This window comes from Pan troglodytes, chromosome 19 (genome assembly GCF_028858775.2).
Source record: "Pan troglodytes isolate AG18354 chromosome 19, NHGRI_mPanTro3-v2.0_pri, whole genome shotgun sequence".
NCBI lineage: Eukaryota > Metazoa > Chordata > Mammalia > Primates > Hominidae > Pan > Pan troglodytes.
This window is the reverse complement of record NC_072417.2, coordinates 71,483,754-71,502,515: the sequence shown is the minus strand read 5'-3', so window position 1 is coordinate 71,502,515 and position 18,762 is coordinate 71,483,754. Positions and strand designations below refer to the sequence as shown.

Here is an 18,762-nt window from a genome sequence, read left to right as displayed (position 1 = left end):
TTTTCTGTAAAAGACTTCTTAGGAGCTAAGACAGTGTTTTTCTGCTTTCATTCTCTTTAATGCCTAGAATTCTGCCATAAAAGGCTATTTATATATCTTACTTTTTAGTTCCTAGGAGCGCAAGAGATGCTACTATTGGGAATTTCTAAAATATTCAGAGGATGGAAATACCAGCTGGCACCAATGCTGAGATATCCAGGCACCATCCATAGAGACCCAGTGAAATTCTGAGCCCCAAATGGCAGTCCCTCCCAGGCTCTCCCAGAGCCATCTCACTTTTTCTTTTATCCCCTGCCTGGAAGGCTACACTGTGGGTGGGAATAAAAATCCACTCTCCTGTTGCATCTAGGCAGCTGCCAGCAGTCTGTTTGCCTTGTTCTTTGCTGGCAAATCATTAAACAGTCCCCCCAAAGCAGGCCTCTTCCCTAGGGCCACCGCATGGACAAAGATTCAGAGCTGTGGTCAAAGGGCTGTCAGCAGTCAGGCTGGAGCCCTTGGGCTATCTCCAACACAAGCCCTTCCTGGCTGTTGCCTCTTCTGAACAGAAGCCTTCTTGGCCTAATGTCAACCCCCCAATGGCTTCTGAGGAGAGACTCTGGGCATCTGAGTTGGCTGGTGGCTTGAATAATTTTGTCCTTTTCCTCCTGATGTTATTTCTGAGTACAACTACCCCTATGATCCTTTATTGTTTCTCTATTGAACCCCAGACCCATCCTCCATAATTTTTCCACTTTGCAATGTAAATACAATATTGTGTGTTACTGCCCAGGAGCTGGGGACTGGGACTAGCCGAGCAAGCTTCATAGCTTCATTCCATCCCCACTTGCATTGTGCCAATGCAAATCTGAGCATAGAAGATTTCATTGAGCCAGCCCATTTGGAGACAGTATCTGCCCTCAAAGGGCTTCTAAGCCCCAGGACAAGCCAGTTGTGGAAGACAGCGGTATGGAGCAGAGTTTGCAGGACACCTTGAAATCCCTACAGCCTCTGAGCAGGAGACTAAGCCTGAAAGACCTGGACTATGTGTGAAGTAACCATGTTAAGGAAGCTATTTCGCACTCTTGCACTGAAATCACCAAACTTAGCAATGCTCAAGTAGCTCTGCCGGTAGTCCAGATGGGCCTCTGGCATATTTAAATAAATGATCTGGTTTCCTTAAGTTTCATTTCTTTGGTGTTTTTCACAGGGACTGTCTGGCTTTAGTCTTTGGCCTTTTAAGCATTGAAATCTTAACCTAAATAATTACTCAAAAATAAACACTTATCTGATTCTAGTAGGTTTTCAGATTCCTGCCATCTCTGGTGTGAGCTTGGCTGGAACAGGAACAGCAAAATCAAATCATAAAGCAAACTGTGTCAAGGCTGTTTGCAAGTAGCACATTGGGTTAGGTGTGAGAGTTCAGTTAACTACTTTGTTGTGGCAAGAGTTAAGACCATGCCTCAGAAGGGCCCTAGACAAAGCCTCTATAGACCTTATCCTGGGCCTGTGGGAATTAGATATTACCCCTAGCAATACTTGCCATCTGTGTCAAGACCTCGGCCTTTCTGCAGAGGACTTCTTTGGATAAGACCTAGCTAAACAAGGGGGCTCAGTGGTACTCCTTATAAGATGGAGGTCAGTGAGGGTGACAAAGATCTTTCCTGGGACAGTGGCCAGAACTCAGCTGACTTCCCAGAACTAATTAGTATGATTTTTGGATGGTTGAGCCCTGAGTTCCTCACCTGGTGGAGAAAAGGAGTCCAGAACACATGACTGGGTTATCTTTTAAGGTCTTGATCTTCACAGGCCTCAGAACTTGGTATTCTATTTCATGGCCTTGCTTCTAAAGGTCCCTGATGTAACTAAAATGATATTTGATGGGCTCCCTCTTCTTTGCTTCTAACTTCATGAGTAGCTTTCTAGTACCTTTGTAGTTAGAGGTCATCCTGACTGAGTCAGGACAAACCCTGTTTCCATGTGAGAATATAATGATATAAAAGTTCTACTTCTTGGGTGGCTGGGATTTTTCTCCTCTCTGTCTATGATTAGTGCCAAATATACTTTCTTCTCTGATATCACTTTATTTCAAAAGCAGCTCAGATAATTAGCTCTTCTTCTCCTTACCTTCTTCCATTTGCTTACGAGTGCACTCCTGACCTGTGAATCACCATCGAAGGATGCCAGGCAGAGTGTGGGGTCAGGAGAACCCCACCATGGCCGTTTTCATGTAAAGAAGTCTAGTTGCATCATGGAGCTCCAGCACAGTCTGAAATGAGGATAGGTGAATTTGGAAATTGAAGAATGGCGTCTGTAATGTGGGGTGAAGGAGTGAGGAAAATGGCAGTCTGGCTGAATGACCATTACTTGGGTCTGAGCTTCTGTGGCCTCTAATTTCAGGACACACCTTTCTCATCCTAAAGCAACAGGGACTTTTCACTGGGAAAGTGTCTCTGAGCAGCGTCTGGGTCTGGCTGCCTTTGTTGTGGCTAGGAGAGGAGATGAGATAAACCGTAGAGGAGAGGCAGGAAGCCGAGGCTGGGAGGCAGAGCACGAGGAGCAGACAGATCCTGCTTCTGTCTTGTTAAGAATGATTCAAGTTTGAAAATTCTAGAAATGGGGACCCTGAAGCCTTCCACTGTGATCCCAGGCATTATATTACAGTACTCACCTAATGCTTACCATGCCACAGAAAAGCCTCCCCAGCGTGCATACCCGGAGGCAGTGTGGGGTTGAATTTAGGGGACCTCAACCTCCTTTAACTGGGTGTTGACTAGGTTGACTAACTTTAACTAGGTGGGCAATCTAGTTAACTTGAGTCTTGCTTTCTTCAGCTGTAAAAGACAAATTTTGAAGGTCCATTATGGGTGTGAACCAGGCTCAGCTGTTAGCAATTTACATCTCTTCTATAAACTACGTGGCAACTGGATTCAAATCAAGTTTTATTCATTCTTTCACCAAACATTAAGGGCCTATGATATGCAGAGCCCCCGACTGGAGTTTCAGTGAGCTCAGTTTTTCCCTCAGTTTTTGCCACCCTGCTTCCTATTAGATTCTGGAACATCATTTCAGTTCTATCTTGTCAGCTCTTTTGCTCACCAGCACCCCTGTTCCCCCAAGGAGGTTTCCTGAATCAAGTGAGAAATCATGGAGGCCTCTTCATCCATCCCCTGCTAGTGTGCACTCCCATCAGATGGCCCAAGGTTATGCTTCTCCCTCCCCACCAACATTATTTACTTTTGTAGCTTAAAAAATTATACGATGAAGCAGGAATACACTTTTCTGGTAAAATAATTTTTAAAAAATAGATAGCATGCTTGTAATCCCAGCACTTTGGGAGGCCGAGGCAGGAGGATCACTTGAGCCCAGGAGTTCAAGACCAGCTTGGGCAATATGGTGAAACCTTGTCTCTACAAAAAATACAAAAATTAGCCAGGCTGATGAGGCACACCTGTAGTCCCAGCACCTCAGGAGGCTGAGGCAGGAGGATTGCTTGAGCCCAGGAGGTTGAGGCTGCAGTGAGCTGAGACTGTACCACTGCAATCCAGCTTGGGTGACAGAGCAAGACCCTGTCTCAAAAATAAATAGAGTAAAATAAAATAAAATAAAGAGAAACTCCTCTCGACAATTCCTCAGCCTCCCAACTTGATTCGTGGAAACTCAGTCATCCCAAAGAGATAGTGACAAGTTTATGTAAGGTTTTGAAAGAGGTCTTGAGGTTCCCAAATCTAAGCCTGAACAATCACCATTAGGATCTAACCTGTAGATGTGAGCATTGACTCCCTTCAATACAAGGCAAGGTGACCAAGCTGGGCCTCAGTGGTGGGCCTATTCTGGTGCCGGGATCCGGAAGAAGCAACTTCAGGCCAACCTGTTTTTTTCCCACCCCCATATCTGCAGGAGCTTTACTTTATGATGCCGGTGTGTCCTCCTACCTAAGATAAAAGTTCAGGTAATGGAGGTTGTGCAGGAAAGGATGATTGTAAAATCTGAAAAGAGGAAATGGGGAGAATGATGCCTTTGATGCCTGGCCAATGTTCTTGATTACAAAGGCAAAATTGTAGCAAGCAGTAAAGTTACCTGTCCAAGGCCTGGTTGAAGGTCTGTACGTGGAATCAGAGAACTAAGAGATGATTGCAGCAGAGGTCAGTGGTGGGGGCAGGAGGGGGTGGGTGGGTGGGTGGGGAGGAGAAGAGTTCCTGGGAAACAGGAGACAGTGAAGAATTGCTTGCAGAAGCACACACCCAAAGAGGAGGAGATGCCATGGGATAAGGGGAGACCAGCATTAAGTTCCAGGCCCAGTTGAGCCCTGAAATGCCCTTTGTGAGGAGGTAATGAGATCACATGGCTTCCTTCATGGGAAGGAGGCAGCCTGAGAACTGGAAGAGCCTGTTCAGTGGGGTTTGGAGGGCTGAGAACAGGAGGGAAGTGACTGTGGATAATGAGCTGTCCCAGACTGCGCCTTGCAGAACACTGGCATTCAGAGGCACTGTTGATTACCAAAGAACGGGGGAGGGGTTCAGAAAAGGCCTTGTCCCTTCCAGGAATAAGAAGGGACTTTATTATAGATGCAGTAATAAAAACAGCTGCCATTAAGTGAGCACTTACTAAGTGTCAGGCTTTTTGCTAGGCACTGATATCCATTATCTCCTGTCTACACAAAGCATTTTTGTTCCCATTCCAAAGATGAGCAATATGAGGCTCAGAAAGATTAACATGCCCAAGGTCACACAGGTAAATGATGGGGTCAGAATCTGAACTCTAGGTCTGTCTTGGGAGGGAGGGGAAAAAATCAGAACAAATAAGTTAAGGAGGACACAGGGAGAATAGACTCAGGAATATGAAATACAACACACGCCACCGAAGGACAGTTCACATGTCTTTACACAGGGGGTATAAAATATGTATGCAAAGCTGAATTCTGAGTCAGAATGACCCAACTCGTGCTTGAAAGCAAGTGCCTCTTAATTTGCCCCTCATGGCAGCCTGTGAGACAGTGGTGTCCTAACTCCTGGCCTTTGAGGAAGTCAAATTCACCAAGTTTCCATGAGCCCTCCACAACCACACCCTTCTCAAATCAGGCAAGCTCATTTCTCTTGACCCTCCCCTGGTGTCACTGAGGGGACAGGTGGCCCACTGTAGAAATCGTGTTTGCATCTTCATGATTAGGAGACCTTGCATTCCAAGGAGACAGATGTATTTGCGTCTGTTTTCTCAAGAGCCCGCTTCCTGCCTGAAAATTCCTTGGAGGAAGGGCAAAGACAGCCCCTGTGTTATACCCAGGGAATGCCAACGCTGTCTTTCTTGCTAGGTGCTGAACTGAGTCCTAGTTCAAATGGCTATTATTTGTTTTTAATTTGAGAATATTTGAAAAGCTCTCATTGTAAAAGAGTCAAGCCATACAAAAGTATAATGAGTATGATTGTCATACCACAGATATAATTGTACTAGAAAGATCATGTTACTTTATTTATTTATTTTTTTTAATCAAATCTAACACCAAGGTCCTATCCCATTAGCTGCATAGACATTTGTTTTCAAGGGCACTTCTCCTCACAGAGTAGCACAAAACTCCCAGAGTTTTATGAAAACCAAGATATCCAAGGGACCCCTCTGATATTCATCCATGCTGGCCACCACAGATATGTTCCTTGTCCAAACACAGGCATTCCCTTGAAATCCACGCAGGCACATCATCTCTCCCAGGGGCCAGCCTCCTGGGGTCTAGTACTCAGTCCTTCTCCAGGGACCCACCGCTTCTGGGGCACAGGCTGCAGCTTCCCACTACTCAGCATGGCTCCAGGCCCCTCACACTGGCTCCAGACACCTCCTTCCTGCCCTCCTGGTTCTGAGACCTTGACCCCTCCCTTCACCACAGGCCCTTCTGCCTTCAGGACACTCACACTTCCTCAGTGAGTTCAGTTTTTCTGCAAAAGCCAGGAAGGGAGGACTTTAAACAACATTTGCTTTTGGCAAATGCCCCTAAGGCAAGGAAATAGAAGGTGAAGCCATCTTATTGGAAGGGAAGGAGGGAAAAGACATGGAACAAAATATAAATAACTGTCGTTCTTTTTTATTCTTCTACAACAGCAAAAAACAAAACTCAAATCTCATGTATTATCTTCTGATCAAAGTATTCAAAGCAAAACACCAAAGTCCCTCTCTACTACCCCCTCTCTAATTCCTCTCCCAGAGCAACCATTATAGGATTTGGGTGTGCTCTGTCTTGTCTTCATAGTTAACTATCGTCAATTATCTGGTTATAGACTTCCAATATTTAATCAACAAATATTGATTGAGTGCCCACAAAGTAACAGGCAGTGGGGGGCAGGCTAGACTCAGTCATCATCTGGAGAAGAGAGGGAAGTAAGCCGACAATTACAATACCGTGGGGTAATGTATGATTAGGGAAATGCCGGACAGAGCAGCAAGTGCCAAAGGTGTTCAGGGAAATGAAACAAGTTATTATTTCTGGAACATAGGTCGCAAGGTGGGAAGAGATATAGGACGGGAATGTTAAGCCATGAGGCAGGGCCCAGACCAGGCAGAGCCTTTTCAGCTATGTTTAAGAGTACAGACTTTATTTCAGGAGCTATGAGGAGCCTTGTAAGAGCTGCAAGTAGAAGAGTAACGTGCTCAGGTTAGCATTTTAGACCACTTTGGCTGCAATATAGAGAACGAATGGGATGAAGTGACCCTAGGGAGTAGGTTATTTCAGTAAATAGGGTTGGCAGTGATGGTGGCCTGTATTACAATAGCGATAGTGAGAATGGAAGAAAGAATAAAATAAGACAAATATTTAGGAGGTAGAATTGTTAGAATTTGGCGATTGATTGGATATTGGTGGTTAGAGTGGGGGTGAAGGAGATGGAGGCTAGGAGGACAGCATCTTGCTTGGGTAATAGATGGATGATGGTTCCAATCCCAGAGACAGCAAACACTGGAGGAGCAGTTTTGGGGATAGAATGAGTTCAGTCTTGAGCATGCTGAGTTTGAGGTGTTCTACTTAAGATTATTAAGGTAGAAACGTCCAGGGTTAGACATAAGGGTCTGGAGCTCAAGAGAAGACCAAACTGTACGTATGTAATCACTGACCTCTGTGTGGGCACCGTAGCCATGGGATTGGCTGCTGTCACCCAGAGAAGTCATCAAGAGTGAAAAGAGGGGGCCAGACGCGGTGGCTCATGCCTGTAATCCCAGCACTGTAGGAGGCCGAGGCAGGCAGATCATGAGGTCAGGAGTTCAAGACCAACCTGGCCAACATAGTGAAACCCCATCTCTACTAAAAATACAAAAATTAGCCAGACATGGTGGCGGGCGCCTGTAGTCCCAGCTACTTGGGAGGCTGAGGCAGGAGAATTGCTTGAACCCAGGAGGTGGAGGTTGCAGCAAGCCGAGATTGCACCACTGCACTCCAGCCTGGGTGACACAGCGAGACTCTGTCTCAAAAAAAAAAAAAAAAGAAGAGTGAAAAGAGAGGAGGGTCTAAGAATCCCGGGGGTCACCATCAACATTTTAGGGACTTGTATTTGGGTCCTTATGCTTTAGTAAGATAAATTTTCTTAGTAAATGAGTTCGGGGAAGGTATCATGTTTTCAAAATAAAATGTAAATTGTTCTTAAATATTTTTTTAACCTTATCCTACTACTACTTTCCTTTTTTTTTCTAATGTCTACCACTTACTAGCTGTGTAATCTTGGGCATGTTATTTAACCTTTTAGTGCCTCAGTTTCCTCATCTTTAAAATGGGAACAATAACAATCTCTACCTGATAGTGTTGTTATGAGGATGAAAAGAGTTAATATGAAAAAGTGCATAGAACAATCACTGGCCCACAGTATTTACCCAATAAATATAAACTGTACTGTCCCCATCCTGACTATCATTAGCATGGAGATGGATGGAGGGTTGCTGGATGGAGGGTTCATTTGGAGCTCCATGGCTCCGACAATGGAGTCAGGCAGAGTTGAGTTCAAATCTTGTGTGACCTTGATTTCTCTCAGCCTCAAGCTTCTCTTCTTTAAGTGGCTATGATAAGGGTAGTGGGGAGATGGAGATGGTTAATGGGTTTAAAAAAAAAGTTAAAATGAATGAATAAGGCCTAGTATTTGATAGTACAATGGGGTGACTATAGTCAACAATAATTTTATTGTACATTTAAAAATAACTAAAAGAGTATAATTGAATTGTTTGTAATACAAAGGATTAATGCTTGAGGAGATGGATATTCCATTCTCCATGATGTGATTATTACACATTGCATGCCTATATCAAAACATATCATGTATCCCATAAATATATACACCTACTATGTGCACATAAAAATTAAATAATTGTTTTTAAAAATGGCTATAACACCTACCTTATGGTGAAATAATGTCTAAAAGCTCTGGCACACAAGAGGCCTTTATTGATGGTTAATTTCCTTCCATTCCTTCTTCCATAGTTGTTAATTCAGACCCAGGCAAGTTTGGTGGCTCATACCAGGTTTTTTTTCCCTTCCACCTTGTCAGAGGTATCCTACAATGCAGCACTGAGCTGTAGATGCTGGTTCCCTGTTCAAACCTGGGGAAGAGTGCTGTTTAAATATCTGCAGACACACTGTAGGAACTTCTCCAAAGTGACTTTCCTCTCCCAGGCGACCCTCTGGTCAGTGAGCGGCATCTTGGAGTCATCAGGAGAAGGCTGGACCGTGTGGGGAGGGTCGAGGAGCAAGCAGAGCAGAACCTTCTGTGGCTGCGATTTGTCCTTCCTCAGGGAAGGCCTCCATCTTCTGCTCTGGTGGAGCAGCTGCCTTCAGATTCCCCACCACACCAGAGTCTCCTCCACAGTCTTCAGAGAAATTGGTCTCCAGTGCAAATCTGTGGTCTCAGCTCTGTGGCCTGACTCTTGCAGATCCTTCCAGCCTTATGTCCTGCCTTCCCTTTTGTGCCAGACCTCACTGCCCACAGTCTACCTCAGCCTCGTGCTAGGCCTCCGTTCCTTGGTGCAGTGGCTTCCTCTGCCAGGAATGTGGCTCCCCAACCCCACTCCCTTTCGTTGGTCCCTGAGGTGAACACATACCTAGTTAGCCTTCCAGGTAGCTCTCCAGTCACCTCTTGTGAAAACTGCTCTGCTTCCCATATGTATTGTTAGCTGCCCCTCTTTGTGCCCTCCCATAGGCCCTTGCATTGTAACATCACGATGTGTTTGCATGCTTGTCCTTTGAGCTGCTTTAAGGCAAGGAGCCTCTCTTACTCATCATTAGCTCCTCACTGCTTTGGACAGAGCCTGACACCAAGGGGGCCTTCCGTGCTGGCAGAACAAAGAAATGAATGGATGCATGGACAGATAGAGAGACTAATGCAGCTTGTTGAGACAGGGGCTCCAGCTTCACTGATGTGAGAACAACTCCACCCTCATGCCCCAGCCTTTTTCTTGGGGCAGGGGCACATGATAACCTTTCTCCCACACTAAACCTTGCTCACTACCAGACTAGTAGGCCTTAAACTCTGGGAGCAAGAATGGAACTCCTTCCTATCTCAACACCCCCTGCCCAGAGATTTTGATTCAAAGCAAGGTAGTAGATAGTTATTGAGAACCTACTATGTTCAAGGGACCGCGGTGACACAGTGAGAGGAAATAGCCTGAAAGAGCTTTCAGAAAGTGTGCTTTTAAATCCATCATTGACATTATCTTCATAAACATCTTTATAAATTCAAGATTCTCTGTGGTTCCTCTGATGGTTCTTTCTGGAAGTCCTTCAGACCTCAACAGTAGTAGAGGGGGAAGTGTGGGCAGCTCTCTAATAAGAAATCTCTTTCTTGCCAGGATACGTGGGGTTTCTACTATATAGGAGTCCCTGGACCATAGGATTATTCAGGGCCAAATAAGTCATACTTTGTTCTCATTGCACTCTGACATTTTGTTTAGGGAAAATTAGATTCGAATGGGTGTACAAATCGCTGTGAATGAGAAGAGAGAGTAAGGTGGTCTCACCCCTTTGATGAGGAGAGCCTCAGATTTCTGTCGGCACGTTCTCCTTTAGTCATTGTTCAGCACCAGCTGGGCTCAGAGGCACAGGGTCTTGGACAGGATCTGCCCTTAGAGCAGATGGGCTGGGCTGGCTCCACCTCCACGGCATCATTCCTGGGACCAGGGTGAGCTGTCAAAGCTTATGTCTTAGCCAAGCCTCATTGCAAGATAGTCTCACCTCTCTGTCAACACCATGCTTGATCCCAGGATGGGTACAGGGCAGAGGCAAAAAAGGGGCTAGTGAGAGAAGCAAGGTAGCACCGAGTGAGATGACCCAGCCTCCTGAGAAATGGGAATCTACAGGGCAACAGTTGCCTGGGGGCATCCCGAGGAGGCAGGAGGCACCAGCAGCATGCAGCACTGCCCATGGGGATTCTGAAAGCACCGATGCAGGCACACATGGATATTCTCTTAGCCTGGGGCTTGGGGAGCAGGTAGAAGGATCAGGAGGTAGAGAGGCTGGGGCCAGGAGAGGAGCCCTCTGCGTCTGGCCAGTTTAGAGAAGTAGGATTGTTGGAGTTGAAGGTTGTTAGAGTTGCTTTGCAGCAAGCTCTTCATTTAGGTCCCCTCTGGGACACCCTCTCCCTCCTATCTGCCTCCACTACCTGTGTCCTTGGCCCCAGCATCCTGAAGTGACAAACAGTGGTCACTAGCGTACTAAGAGGCAATCCAATCATAAGGCCTACTCTTTTACAGCACCAAGAGACCTGCCTGGTACCTCCCTAGAAAAATGGAGAGGTATATGGCTCTCACAGCTCACTCCTGCTGCCTAAAGCCTCCCTAACCCAAGTCTGTCTCTCTCTGCAGTCCCACCCCCTGTACCTGTGCAATGCCAGTGATGACGACCATCTGGAGCCTGGATTCATCAGCATCGTCAAGCTGGAGAGTCCTCGACGGGCCCCCCGCCCCTGCCTGTCACTGGCTAGCAAGGTAGACTCACACTTCGCCCTACACACACCCGGAGCTTCACCCAGCTCTGGGCTGTGAGAAGACCCTGTGCTCTCTTGTCCCCATGTTTCCTAAGAGTGATGTACCTGATTCCCTTGGGTTTCCCTAACCCATGACTGGTCTGAGAGAAGTGGAAATTCACACCTCTGTTTTTTTCTCCTCCGACTAGCACCAGCAGGACTTTTTGACCTTCATCCCAGCATGCTCCCCATCCCACCTCCTTCCCATCACTTGGGAGTTCCTGAGTCCCTTCCCCTGCTCTGCACCACAGCAAAGAAGGGGTCAATTGAAGGGATTTCCATCTTTTAGAAACATACACTGAGCACTGTGCAAGAACAGCAGAAATAGAAACCATTGCCCCACCCTTAAAAAGTTCACACTTTCCCCCTGAGGTTGCAAACTGGTGGCCCATAAGCTGGGTTTGGCTTGCAGACATGTTGTGTTTAACCCTCACAGCGACTTTTCAATGTGTATATTAATTGCCACATTTAAAAATTAAAAATGTTTATATAAAAGCTGAGATTTTCACTAGGCGTGGTGGCGCACGCCTATAATCCCAGCACTTTGGGAGGCCGAGGTGGGTGGATCACGAGGTCAGGAGATCGAGACCATCCTGGCTAACACAGTGAAACCCCGTCTCTACTAAAAATACAAAAAATTAGCCAGGCGTGGTGGCACATGCCTGTAATCCCAGCTACTCAGGAGGCTGAGGCAGGAGAATGGTGTGAACCCGGGAGGTGGAGCTTGCAGTGAGCCGAGATCGTGCCACTGCACTCCAGCCTGGGTGACAGAGCGGGACTTTGTCTCAAAAAAACAAAAACAAACAAAAAAAAACTCAGATTTTCAGCTTCTTTAGAAGAAACCTGCAAAGCACATTGCTGCAGGCCATGGTTGGTAGGAGCTGGGCTGGGGCTGCCCCTTTTCCACAGCTGTGGGCCTTCTCTTTTGCTATGCTCCACCCTGACCTGCTACCTCACAGGACCTCTAGACCTTTGCCTGTGACTGCTGCTTTAACTAACAATAGCAGTTACTGTTTTCTATGTGCTTACAATGTGCCATGTGGACATGGGACAGATTCTTTGTATGTATGATCTCATTCACTTTTCAGGACAATCAGGAAAGGTAGGCATTATTATTCTCCATTTGATGTATGAGACAAGTGAAGATCAGAAAAGTCAGGTAACTTGCTGGATGACACAATTAGGAAGGGGTGGAGCTGAACTTTGAATCCAACCCTGTCTGTTTCTCAAAACTAGGCTTAATCTATCTGTGGCCTCCCTTCTAGCTGGAAAACTGAACATACGTGTGGAGTGTAGTCAGATTGTGTGTGGCACACACGGGTATGCCCCCAAGGGTGGTGAGAGAGGAGAGTGACACTCCCGGCCTTTGTGTTAGCTTGCTGTCTCAGGCCCAGATCCCTTGTGGATATCCTCGTTCTCCTGGGCACAAGGAAACAGCCTGGGTTCTTACCTCATCCCATGGCAGGCAGGGATGTGGGCAGGATTCTGAATGTGGGTGAAGATATTCACCTGGCCTGGCCGTGCTGACAAGGAAGGGGACTCCAGAGATGGTGGGAAGCAGGGGGTCAGGATGCACTTGGAGGAGCTGGGGAGTGTGGCATATCTGCAAGGCTGTGAGCCTTCATGGCAGCAGAGTTGTTAGGCTGCAGCTGCCTGCCCCACTTCTGGATGTTTCATTTCTCTTTCCTTACAAAATATGGGCAAATGTCACTCATTTATTCATTTGGTCAACAAGTTCCCAGTGCCTGTACTGCATTACATAGTGAGTGTGTGTGTGTGTGCGCGTGCGTGTGTGTGTGTGTGTGTGTATGAGAGAGAGAGAGAGAGATGGGGAAGAAGGATTCCGAGAAGCTTTGCTGCTATTGGTGGGAGCTGGGCTGGGGCTGCCCCCTTTCCACAGCTGTGGGCCTTCTCTTTTGCCTGCTGCACCCTGGCCTGCTACCTCACAGGACCTCTAGACCTTTGCCTGTGACTCCTATGAGTCTTTGAGCTACCTGCAATATTTCAGAGGTTCCACAGGCTTACCTCAAGTACTTGGTTTTGTTTTGGTTGGAATTCTGTTAGTTCAACATGTTAATACAAGTTATCTCATGAGAAAATAAATTGTAAGTAATAAATACAGTTAGTTTGGTAGAACATCTGTTTTTCTTTTTTCTTTTTTTTTTTTTTGAGACAGAGTCTTGCTCTGTTGCCCAGGCTGGAGTGCAGTGGCTCCATCTCGGCTCACTGCAACCTCTGCCTCCCAGGTTCAAGTGATTCTCCTGCCTCAGCCTCCCGAGTAGCTGGGATTTCAGTTGTGTGCCACCATACCCAGCTAATTTTTTTTTTTTTTTTAATGAGATGGAGTCTCGCTCTGTTGCCCAGGCTGGAGTGCAGTGGCGTGGTCTCAGCTCACTGCAACCTCCGCCTCTGGGGTTCAAGCAATTCTCTACCTCAGCCTCCCAAGTAGCTGGGATTACAGGTGCCCACCACCACGCCCGGCTAATTTTTGTATTTTTAGTAGAGACAGGGTTTCACCATGTTGGCCAGGCTGGTCTCAAACTCCTGACCTCCAGAGTTCTGCCTGCCTCGGCCTCCCAAAATGCTGGGATTACAGGCATGGGCCACTGCGCCCAGCCGAACATCTGTTTTTCTTAAAATGTGACTCATGAGAGGTCTAAGGGAAAGATGGGGTCTTAGGGGAGGGAGAGTTTGGAAACCACTGACCCCTGCAGCTCTGCTCTCTGCTTTGGCTTTTCCTGTTGGTGTCAATGGTGTTGTCACCAATGACAGAGCTGGGGCTCTCAAGCCAGATAGCCCTGGGCTTGCAGCCTGACTCCTCCACTGCCCCTCAGTGTGACCTGAACTTTTTTAGCTCACCTCTCTAAGCCAGCCTCTATTTCCTCATCTGTAAAAGGGGAATAATAATGGGACTTGTAAGTAGTTAGGAGGATTTAATGAGACAGTACAGATGGAAGTTTTAGCCCCATGCCACGTACATGGTAACCGCTCAATAAATGATTGCAATTATCATTACTATCATCATCACTGGCATCATCATTCCGTGCTTTTGTAGTTAACAAGGTTGTGGTATTTTTCCTTCCATTTGTTATCTCGCTTATTCTTTTCTGAAACCCTCACCATAATTCTTCTGGAGGCTTCCATTCTTGTCACCACCCCACTATCCCCTCCACCCTCTGTCCAGTCACCCAGATTGGTTTCTGTTTCTTTATTAGCAGCTCCACAGCCATCCTGGTGATAAGCCAGAGCCTTATCACCTCATGCCTGAACTAGTGCAGTGGCCTTTTGCCTGCTAGAAGGAGCTAGATCTGGAGAAAAGCAGATGGGTGCAAGCCCTGCCTCTCTTACCATGGAGGCCACTACCTGGTAGTAAAGAACAGGCAGTCTGAAGGCTGAGGTCCTGGGTGCAAATTCTGCCTCCACTGCTTCTCAGTTGGTGACCCTGGGCAAATTATTCAGTTCCTCTGAGCCTCAGTTTCCCAACTCAAAAGTGGGGCTGATGACTATCTTATAGAGTTTTGAGGAGTAAATGAAATCACATGTCGGAAACACATAGTATTAATAATAGTTGATATAAGGACCAGGTGTGGTGGCTCATACCAGGTGTGGTAATCCCAGCACTTGCAGAGGCTGAGGCAGGTGGATCACAAGGTCAGGAGTTTAAGACCAGCCTGGCCAACATGGTGAAACCTCATCTCTACTAAAAATACAAAAATTAGCCAGGCGTGGTGGCACGCACCTGTAGTCCCAGCTACTGAGGAGGCTGAGACAGGAGAATCGCTTGAACCCAGGAGGCGGCAGTTGCAGTGAACCGAGATCACACCACACACCACTGCACTCTAGCCTGGTGACAGAGCGAGACTCCGTCTCAAAAAAAAAAAAAAAAATTAGCCGGGCCTTGTGGTGTATGCCTGTAATCCCAGCTACTCGGGAGGCTGAGGCAGGAGAATCTCTTGAACCCGGGAGGCGGAGACTGCAGTGAGCTGAGATTGCGCCCCTGCACTCCAGCCTGGGCAACAGAGTGAGACTCCGTCTCAAAAATAATAATTATAATTATAATAGTTGATATAATAATAACTAATGCTTAAGCAACACCCCGTGCCAGGCACTATTATAAATGCTTTGTGTGGATTCGTTTATGTAGTCCTCATAACAACCCTATGGACTAGGTCCTGTTATTATCCCAGTTTACAGAAAAAAACAACAGACACAGAGTAGTGAAGTGACTTGACCCAAGTCTCACAGCTAATAGTTGGTATCAGAGCCAGGATTCACCCCTAGGCAATCTGGGCACTGGATCTCAATAAAGGTTATATTCCTTCTCCTTCCTTTCACCCTTAACTTTCAAGCCCAGAGGAATCCCACCTTTGCTACTGAATCTTTCCTGACCAGCCCAGGCCCAGCCAGCCCAGTAGGAGCAGAAATCCCTCCCTGGGGGCATGCCTCCAGCGGGTAGGGTGTCTGTGCATGCTTTCAACACCATCTTCTGCTAAGTCTAGGTTTCAGGGAGGCACCTGGTGCGTGGAGGGGAGAGGCCGAAGGTCCTTCCTGTCCCCACCCCTACCTCAAAGTAAGCAGCCTCACTTTTATCTGCTTTCTATATTGAACATTTGTGCCAGATTGTGTGTATGTGTGTTGGTGGAGGGGATAGTAGAGGGGAGAGCCTTCTGGAGTGAAAAAAGGTCTGGAAACTTCTGTTTCTATTCCTTTGTGCTTTAGAATATTATCAGCGTTATAGCTTCATGTATGTGCCTTGTCTCCACAACTATATTATGAGCTGTTTTGGAGGGCCTGGCCTTCTGTGGCTTGGTGCCCTGGGCACGGTAGGTGCTTCATTTTTGATGAGCAGAAGATATACAGGAACTCTTGTCTGGAGAAGAAAATCTAAGGCCCAGAGAAATGCAGCAGCTGACCAGTGAGTCCTGCAAGTAAGAGGCAGAATTGCAACTCACTCTCATTGCTCTCTCTGTAATGGCTCCTGTTGCTAGAGGCTGTGGCAGCCTTGCCTGCTGCCCCTAGGGCTGGCCAACTCTGAGGCTTCCAACGAGCTCTTTGGATTCTTTCTAAAACTGCCTTCCAGTCCTGAGGGCCTGCCTATCCTCTCTCTGCTTTCCAAATTCCAGTACCCAAATAAGTACTTTTTTCCTTTTTGCCTCCACTTACTTTCTTGGGGGCAGGTGGACAAGAGGCATAGATAGCCCTAGATTGGACTGCTATCTGTCCCCAAATCTTGCTTTTTATTCCTAGAATTCTGGACACAGGGACTCACTGCCTGAAAGTCCTGTTTGTTTTCCCCTGTTGGCCAGTGCTCTGGGCTCTTTGATCACTTTTACAACTTTGTAATTATGGGCTGTAATGGGCTGGAGTGTTTGAATGTCACAGTAATTGCCTTCCACTGTTCCTACCCCAATTCTTCAAAGAGAGAGGGGAGGGGAAATAACAAAATCTCCAAAGAAGAAAGTCTTTGCCCTTCCTCATGCTCTTCCAGGCCAGGGTGGGTCCAGGGTCTTGTTCTAGGGGTGTGAAAACTGAGGCCTGGGAGTCCCAATTCTGTGACTACTGGGGTGACCTCTCCTGTCCTTGGCCAAATCCCTGGAATAGGAGATCACCAGTAGGGTTCCCTACCAGGGATTCCTTTTCCCCTGGTACTTCTCCCATACCCTTGTTAGGAGGGTTCTGAAGATTGGAAAGTCTCTACCTGCCTGGAGTAGCTTAGATGGGAGGAAGTGAGTAGGGAAGATGGAAGCCATGAACCTCTCAACTCCTTCAGCACTTCCATTCTGGAATTGACTGGTCCTGTGAATTTCCAGTCAATTAGCCTGGTAAGCCTGGGCCCTAGGCTGGGCCTAGCTCCTGGGGGAGGAAGGAAAGTTACCTTCCTGACCAAAACAGGGCCCCGCTTGAGTGTCTCCTCTGCCTGCAGGCAGTGGGCTCTGAGTGGCCCCCTGGGCCCTGCTGCTGTCTGGGGAGTGGAGAACAGAGAGCTGGAGCAAGGAAAGGAGCTGCTCCCAGCCTGCCTGGCAGGAGACCTGCCCTGACAGGCTCTCCCTGGGAAGACAGGCAGAGATCAAAGTGCTGAGCCTGTGAGTAAGTCCCAGCGCTGGCTCTTCTTGCTGCCACCACTACTTGCAGGAGGGTTAACTCCTTCAATGCCCGTGGGAAGACCCCAGAGACTTTGGGGGTTAAGGGGGGCGGTGCCCAGGGATGTAAAATCACAGCCTGATGCCATTAGAAGATGAACCTTTGCCCTAGGGAGGAAGGCTGGAGGGTGGCTGTGCTAGGCCGGGAGGCCCCAGGCCAAGGCCAGGAGCAGCTCCTCACAGTGCCTGTTAGTTGTTTGCTGTTGTGCCTCCCGCCTCCCCCCACCTTTAGCTCTTATCTCCCTTTCCTTACTCCCCTCCCTACACACACCCCCTGGATTCCTGCTTTTTGTTCTCTTTCTGGCACTGCTATCTGTTCTGCCTGGTTGGCTAGATTCTGCTTCCTCAAGCTGGCTCTTGGAGCCCTTGGTGAATGTGCACGTGTGCATACTCACCATATGGGACTAGCCCCTTGAATCCCTCCCCACTTTTGTCTCTAATGCCACCCTAAGGGAGAGGACAAAAGGATAAACCACTGGACAAGGACTCCTCTAAGTCCTTGAATTGGAGCCAGAGAAAGACTTGGCAAAGTAGAGTGTGGCAAGGAGAGGGAGCCCATGAGATGAGCTGAGACAGGGGCTTTGTGATGGTGGCCTTGCGTGAGAGTGGCGTCCCAGCCTCTTAGACCTTTGCCTGAGCTGGGGAGATGCCCTGCAGGCAGGGCTGGGCCCTGGAAAGCCCAGCTCCCTCTGAAGGAGAGCTCTACTTCTCTGCTGTCCCCTTCTTCCTCTCTCTTCTCCTTCTAAGGGGTGCAGGTCCCTCCTACTCTTCGTGCTCATACCTCTTAGTGAAGGCAGGCTGATTGTACCCTGAGGGCAGGAGCTGTGTCTTATTTGTCTTTCATCCTAGAGCCAGGTCCACCACCTGGCACCCTGTAAACCCCCCTTAAGGATTTGTTCCATTACAAAAGGAAAAGCTAGATATTATCCCTTGAAGGCAGTGGGGACCTGAGTGAGCTCAGGAGGCAGAAGAGGAGATCTTAGACCCAGTGACCCCTTGCATAGGTAGATGTGAGTGTGCAAAGATGTGCTGTGGGCATAATCCTAGGAAGGGATAGATGTGTGAGGGGTGAGGCTAGCCTGTGGGTGGGCTCTGTCCTTCCCTGACCTCAGCCCAACCTCTACTGTGTGCCTCTGCAGGCTCGGATGGCGGGTGAGCGAGGAGCCAGTGCTGTCCTCTTTGACATCACTGAGGATCGAGCTGCTGCTGAGCAGGTACCCAGGGACATTTGCGTGTTCAAGATGGGGGCTGGATGGAGGAAGATAAAGCTCTCAGGGGAGAGGGAAGGGCAGGGAGAAGTCACAGCAGCCCTGTGGGCACTTTCCCCCTGTAGCTGCAGCAGCCGCTGGGGCTGACCTGGCCAGTGGTGTTGATCTGGGGTAATGACGCTGAGAAGCTGATGGAGTTTGTGTACAAGAACCAAAAGGCCCATGTGAGGATTGAGCTGAAGGAGCCCCCGGCCTGGGTAAGCACACTAGACCTCCAGACCTTGCCCTGCACTTAGCCCTACTTTGTCCTGTGGCAACTCCCACCAAAAGCCCTTAGACTCCTGGAGCTGAGAGAGATCCTGGAAACCCTCTAGTCCAACTTCATCCATCAGCTGTGTGCCTCTGGGCAAGTTTTCCCCCGTCTTTGGGCCTCACCTACAGAATGAACAGAACAGG

The 18,762-nt window shown here is 47.9% G+C and overlaps 1 protein-coding gene across 5 annotated transcripts in view; it reads left to right on the top strand.

Annotated features, from left to right (window-relative positions):
* RNF43 (ring finger protein 43) overlaps positions 1-18,762 on the top strand; it is a 63,940-nt gene that overhangs the window by 35,812 nt on the left and 9,366 nt on the right. For all 5 annotated transcript variants that reach the window (XM_003315636.6, XM_063799034.1, XM_054670497.2 and 2 more), the window contains 3 exons: positions 10,798-10,920; positions 18,238-18,312; positions 18,432-18,563. In XM_003315636.6, the coding sequence (XP_003315684.2) occupies positions 10,798-10,920; positions 18,238-18,312; positions 18,432-18,563 (330 nt within the window). The remainder of the gene's footprint in view (positions 1-10,797; positions 10,921-18,237; positions 18,313-18,431; positions 18,564-18,762) is intronic.